Consider the following 6584-nt stretch of genomic DNA (forward strand, 5'->3'; position numbering starts at 1 on the left):
GTGAAGGGTTCTGAGAGCTGGGCAGAGAGCGCAGGGGTCGGTTAACAGCGGCCGTGAGCAGGGGCCCGGGAGGAGGGTGGTGGGACCACATCCCCTCCTCCTTTTCCTGAGACCTTATAGATACAATCAACCGTGCTCCTGGGTGACCACTACAAGGAGAGGTACCTTTCCAATGGCTGCTAAAAATGGAGATTTCTCCTCCTTCCAGTATATTAGAATTCCAGGGAATTAGAAAAAGTGAAGTGGGCTTTGGTTAACTTACTCTGAGGGCAAGCGTCCCCGTGGGTGGCTCCATCTTGAGCTGTTCTCCTTCTCCAACCATCTCTCCCTCTGCTGGGCTCCCAGGGGCTCCCCTGGGCTCCTTCTCGGTCCTGCCAGAACCACCACCCTCGATTCTTCCCACCCGTATGTTCCAGATGCTTCCAGGAACCTTGGAAGTGGGGGCCCAGTGGCCAACATTTAGGAAGGGGACCTGGTGGCTTATAGTGAGCTGGCCCATCTCCTGTGGGGTCAGCTTGAGGGGTCCCTGGGTGTCGAATGGTGCCCAGAATCACAGTTGTGATAAGGCTGTGCCCCTGAACTTTGGTGGGGTCCTAATGTGCCTCCCCCCAAGGGTTCAGATTTGGAGCAAGGTGGCGGTCATCCCTGCAGATGTGGGTGCCCCGGCCTCAGGACACCAGTTCCTAGTTCTGTTTTCACACTGGGCCTCTGCATCCCACTGGGGGCAGAGATGCATCTAAGGACTCCTGGCAGCGGAGGAGGCCGGATCAGAATTCGCCTCCTGCCGGCCACATTCCTGGGCCACCTGCTCTCCCAGAGATGGCCGGTAGAGTGGTGAGTAGGGGGTGCTCTTGCCACCCAGTTTTGCAGGAGGAGCCCAGCAGAGGGGCGGCTAGACTCTGGTCTGAGGCACATCGGGGCCGGGCAGCGTCAGGACGGCGGGCAGAAGGGTGCCCCGCGGGGAGGGGAGGCTGCGCAGCTCCTTAGGCATGAACCTGGGTGAGATGTAGTCGGCCAGGAAGCGGAGGGTGCGCTGGCGCCCCACGCAGTAGACGAGGTCGTCCACCACGGCGCACTGGAAGGCGTCGGGGTAGGGGGTCCGGTACGTGGCGCACTCGTACCAGAGGCGTGTGCTGGCATTGCAGCGGTACACGCCGATGCCCAGGCTGCGGTTGAGGTCAAAGCGATAGAGAAAGCCGTTGACCGCCACCATCTCGGCCGTGCGGTCCTTGCTGCCCGCCGTGGGGCCGGCCCGCCAGCGCTGCTGCTGGGCTGAGAAGCGGAGCAACAGGTAGCGCAGCGTGCCACCCGTGACGAAGATGTCACCGGCACACGCCGTGGCCGTGTGCGCCAGGGCGAAGGTGTCGTTGGGGAGAGGCGGGGCAAAGGTCCAGCGATCCAGGAGAGGGTTGTAGCACTCGACCGTGTTCAGACACTCGCCCCCAATGGCATACAGGTGCCCGTCCAGGGCCACCAGCCGGCAGTGTGGCCGGGCCTGGTTTAGCGGGCACACCTCACTCCAGATCCCAGTCAGCGGATTGTAGCAAAAGACGCGATTGGACGGCTGGTGCCCGGGCCCCTGGCAACCGGACACCACGAAGAGATAATTAAAGAGACTGCAGATGGCACAGCCCCAGGACACAGCCTCGGGGGGCAGACGGGCCAGCACGTGCCAGACGTCCTGCTCATCGTCATAGCAACAGAGGCGGCCAGAGTCTTCCAGGGGGCACACGTCGGCCACCACCAGGTGCTTGCGGCCCTGGAGCCGTCGCTGGAGGATAAGCTCCCGCTCTGCCCCACTCAGGCGCCCGTAGATGTCTGGGCTACGCAGGACCTGGAGGTAGTTGTCGCTCATCACCTTGTAGGCTGCCTCCTTGAGGGTCTCCAGCTTCTGCCTCTTGGCCAAGGTCAGCACCTCGTAGCAATTACCCAGATGCAGGTGGACGTCTGGGGCTGAACCGGGGGCGATTGGCAGGTGGAAGAAATTGGTTCCGGCCACGAGCTGCACGTGGGACTCCTGGCTGCTTCTAGAGGAGCTGGACCTGAGAGAATCCTGGGATATGGGGCCGCCGGGCAGAGCGCTCTGGTCTAGGCAGGATGGAGTGGGGGCCCCGAAGCCGTTGAGCGGCAGCTGAAGCTCCGCGTGCTCCGAGATCTGAAGGAGGCTCTCCTTCCTGCTGAGGCCCCGCGTAGGGGGCGACAGTGCTGGCTGGGAGGAGGCAGCTGCGTCAGCTCTCCCGTCTGTGTCACCAGAGGGGCCTTCTGAGGCTGCCCCTGCTCCGGGGGGCCCTGGCAGTGGCAGAGGGGGCGGAGCCTCGGCCAGGGCTGCTGTCCCAGGAGCCAGCCTGCCTCTGGACGTGGCCTGGGAGGTGGACTCCACATAATAATCGTACACCTTGCCCTTCAGCCTGGGCCTGGTCCCCTCCACCTTCCATATGAAATTCTCCTCCACTCGAACCCGGGCCACAGATGAGAAGGTATAGGAGGCGGTGACGGCCCCCTCCTGCTGACACAGGGCCAGGCCCATGTCCGAGGCAGCCTGGAGGGCCCCAGCCTCTTCCTTGCGCACACCTGTCACTTGGGTGAAGACCCAGCTCTTGTTCATGTCACTGCTGCCTTCCGAATGGACCATCCAGCACTGGTGGGGGGCTTCCTGCTGCCTGGCCCCTGGCTGCTCGGGGGGTCTGCCATCCTGCCATGGAGCAGATTCCCCACCCACCCCGCTGCCGTCTGCCGCTGCAAGGCCGGCTGCAGAGCTTTCGGGTTCACTGCCCAAGTGGGGGGGTTGGGGCAGCTGGGGCTTACCGCCAACAGCCGTTCCAGCCTCCTGGTCACTGCCGCGGGGAGGTGCCAGGTCCGAGCCCAGGCGCTGCCCACTCACCTCCTCCCCAGCGCCCTTCCTCTCCGGCTTCTGAGTCTCTCTGGCTTCTGAGTCCCTGGAAGAGGCTTCTGTTTCCAGGACTCCGGAGCCCCTCGGACTCTCCCAGCTGCAGTCCAGCGGGGCTCCGGCCCCCTTGCTTCCCCTCCGGCGTCTCGGACCCCAGTGTGGCGCCCCGGGGGCAGCCCCTGGGATGGCAGGCTGCCCGGAGCCCTCTGCCTCCTCCTCGGCTTCAGCCTTGGTGTTCCTATCCCACAGCGGGGTCCGGGCCGGCCGGGATTTGTATAGCCTATAGGCAACCGTCAGCAGGAGCAGGGCGACAGTGGACAGCACCACCTTGCCCGTCAGCTGCATGTCCAAATGCGGGTCCTGGGCCTTGGTTCCTCCTCCTCCAGGGAGCATGTTTTCCAAGCCGACCTGGGGCAGAGGAATGTTAAGAATCCGATTAATGATTGCCCAATAGGGGCTGGTTCCTGGTTCCTGCCAAGCTGAGCGGGAGGGGATCCGGGCTGGCTCTGGCTGGCCAGCAGAGGAGTTGGTGCAAAGGTGACTTTGAGCTGGCAGAGGGCAGCCACTGGGCCCAGGCTGGCAGGTCTCGGCGGCCAGCTCCCTTGGATCCTTGGGTGTTTTCCCTGGCGGCGGGAGTCGGGGGTCTGCCTGGGGCTGAGCTTGGGAGCGGCCCCCTGAACCAGCAGCAGCCGGAGGACATTGGGAGTGTCCAGCAAGCACACGAAGAGGAAGGACGCTCTTGACCAAACAGTCACCCGATGCCAGGAAGCGCACGGGGTTGGTTATTATTTGTGTGTGCGCTTTATCGTCTCTTTTGCAAATCCACTGGGCTGGGAGGGTGGGGTGTGGTGAGCCCTGGGGCAGGCGGAGCCACGGCAGGTGTGGCAGGAGATCTCCCTGGGCCTGTTTCCTTCCCGTTGGGGTCTGTTGGTCCCCACCGTAGGGTCTGCAGTTAAGAGCAGGGGAGGCGGGACTGGGGACTGCAGCCACGCCCCCTGGCCCGGCTCTTGGATCCTCTGCCCTCCTTCCCTGCCTGACGAGTTCACTGAGAGAACCAGCCTTCCCGAGAGGAGCTGGGGAAAATGCACAGCATTAGTATCCAGATCGGGGATGGACGTGGGGCACATCCTCGCCCTCAAAACCAGGCAACCTCACACGGTGAGAGGCAGAGGGACACACCCCTGCCCCCCATCTCACCGGCGCTGTGGGTTCTGGATCTGGACTACCTGACTCTGCCACTTACCAGCTGTGTGACCTTAGGCAAGTGAGTTCACCTCTCTGTGCCTCAGTTTCTTCATCTGAAAAATGGGGGTAACAGCATACACACCTCATAAGGTTGTGGTGAGCACAAAATAGGTGAAAGTTTGTAAAGCCGTAGGGCCGAACTCCAGCTCGTGAAAGCTCAGTAAATAGCTGTTCTTGCTTTCCTCTCCTCTGTCTCCTCATCATCACTCCTGTTAATTGTCATCAGCTGGACTTTCTGAAGCACAGAGCTAATTCTGCGCCCCCCCCCCCCCCCCCCCCCACAGACTCAGGTCCTCTAAGGGGCCCCAAAGGCCAGCGCAGGGATGGCAAACTCACACTGCCCAGGGGCCCGCCGGGCAGATCAAGTCACTGGGCTGACGGTGCTGGGCGGGCGGGCCCAGCACTGCCTGGTCCCACAATTTCAGAGACGCTGAGAGTCCAGCAGCGATGTGATCACTCTCGATTTCTACGTGTTGGCATCTAATTAAAACATGAAAAGAAAAAGCACGTTGTGAGCCAAAGGAAACGCAAGCACAGGAGGAATTTGGCTCTGAAGCCTTGACTTGAGGAGAAAATTCTGACTCCTTCTGCTGGTGCTCATAGCCCTCCACGCCCCAGCCTCAGTTTACCCTTCTACATTCATCTGATTGCCACCTCCGGGCCGGGGCAAGGCCGGCTTCCCTTGTCTTTGCTGGTCTGCACTCCTCCAGCCCTTCAGACTCGGGTCAAAGGCTGTGCTTCCCGTGGCTTCTGCCCCATCTCTCCAGGATCTTCTCTTCCTTCTTTGGTCTCTTGTCCTTCTACGTGCCTCCTTTAGCCCTTGTCACGTGGGCCGCAGGTTAAAGTACCCTGTGTTCTCCTGCCGGATTCTAGGTCCACGAGGACAGATACTGTGCGGCGCTCGACTTTGAGCCCTGAGGCCGATATGGGGCCGGGCACAATGGGGACAGTGGCCAACACGGATTGAGGCTTTGTAAGAGTAGAATGGGGGTGGACACTCAATAAATCTCATTTAATGCTCACCGTCCATTGAGGAGAGACGCAATCCTCATCCCCATTTCACGGCAGCTCCAAGGTCATCAGTTTGCTCATAAATGGCCACTTTTATCCGTGTTTGCAGGCTCCAGAGTTTTACAGACCTGAGTTCATCCGACAGGCAGGACTTTTCCGGAAGCGAGGCCGCCCCGGCCTGTCCCGCTGTGACTGGCGGCTGGCCCTCCTGGTTCCTTTTCTTTCCACCGTGGTCCAAACAGCGATTCTGAGTTGATCAGACACAAGAATCACTGGGGTCCTGGTTAGAAATGCAGATTTCCAGGCTCCAGCCCCAGACTTGCTGATCTAGTGGGTTGGGGCGGCTCCCAGGAAATCTCTGCTTTTAACAATCATCTCAGGGGGTGTCAGTGGGTCTTGGGATGAGATGTAAGTCGGCTTTTCTACTTGTCTGCTGAGAGTTCCTCTTCGCCCCTGGGCGGTGGGTGAGCAGCTCCTCCCTCCATCATCAAGATGAGTAGCAGGAAACGGGGAGTGAAGTCCTGGGTGCTTTGCCTAAGCGACATCGCTTCATCGACCCTGTAACCCAGAGAGGTGGGTATCGTCATCACCCTCATTTTGCAGGTGAGGAAACTGAGGCTCAGAGGGATGTGCCGGTGTCACGTAGGTGGTGGGTGGCGAGTCTTGAATTCCAACCAGGTCTCTTTGGCTGCATGACCCCCTCATCTTCCTCTGGGAAGGGGAGGATGAGGTATACAGGTAATAAAAATGACTTGTCTGGTGGCGAAACCAGGACTTAGGGGGCTGACGTGTGGTCTCCCAGCAGTCAAGCTACCTTTCCGGCCATAGTGACAGCTTTGGGACTCTGTACCCTTGGCGGGGGGGGGTTTGTGGCATGTCCCTTCAGTCAGTTGTGACCTGACATTGTTCTCTCAGATGCTACCAAGCGAGCAGTGTCTCGGCCATTTGGCATGCTGCTTCCCACCCACGAAGGCTCCGCTGTGCCCTGGAGCACACTCCACCTGCAGCCCCAGCATAAACCCTTTAAGTCAGACAATCAGCCTTTCCATCTGGAGCCACGTTCCTGGGAGCTGGATCTGGCCAAACCAGGCCCCCGGGTGGGAGGGGGAAGACGGGAGAACCACTGAGAACAGAAGACACAGTCCCAGCCCTGGGGGGGCTCAGTTCCTTACCAGGAAGACGGGGGCCTGTGCCTGAGATATGATCAAACAACAATGGATCACAAGAGAAACATTATTGAGATGATCTGTCAACAGATGCTAACGACAAAGGACAGCCGGGGAGGCTGGAGCAGGGGCATCAGATCAGGGCTCAGGAAAAGAGTCCAGAAAGAGGCGTTCAGCACTGAGTATTGATCAAGGAAGGAGGGGGCCTGGGCTGATTGACAACAAATATTTGCCAGATGCTTACCATGTAGCAGGCCCTGAGCTGGGGTGCAGGG

General features: G+C 60.2%; 1 protein-coding gene across 1 annotated transcript; it reads right to left on the bottom strand.

Moving 5' to 3' along the window:
• Positions 1-892: 892 nt before the first annotated feature.
• Positions 893-3280, bottom strand: KLHDC7A (kelch domain containing 7A). The gene is given in 1 exon segment (NM_001257170.2): positions 893-3280. A coding segment is annotated over 1 exon segment (2388 nt).
• Positions 3281-6584: the final 3304 nt, after the last annotated feature.

Source organism: Equus caballus, chromosome 2 (genome assembly GCF_041296265.1).
Source record: "Equus caballus isolate H_3958 breed thoroughbred chromosome 2, TB-T2T, whole genome shotgun sequence".
NCBI classification, from domain to species: Eukaryota; Metazoa; Chordata; class Mammalia; order Perissodactyla; family Equidae; genus Equus; species Equus caballus.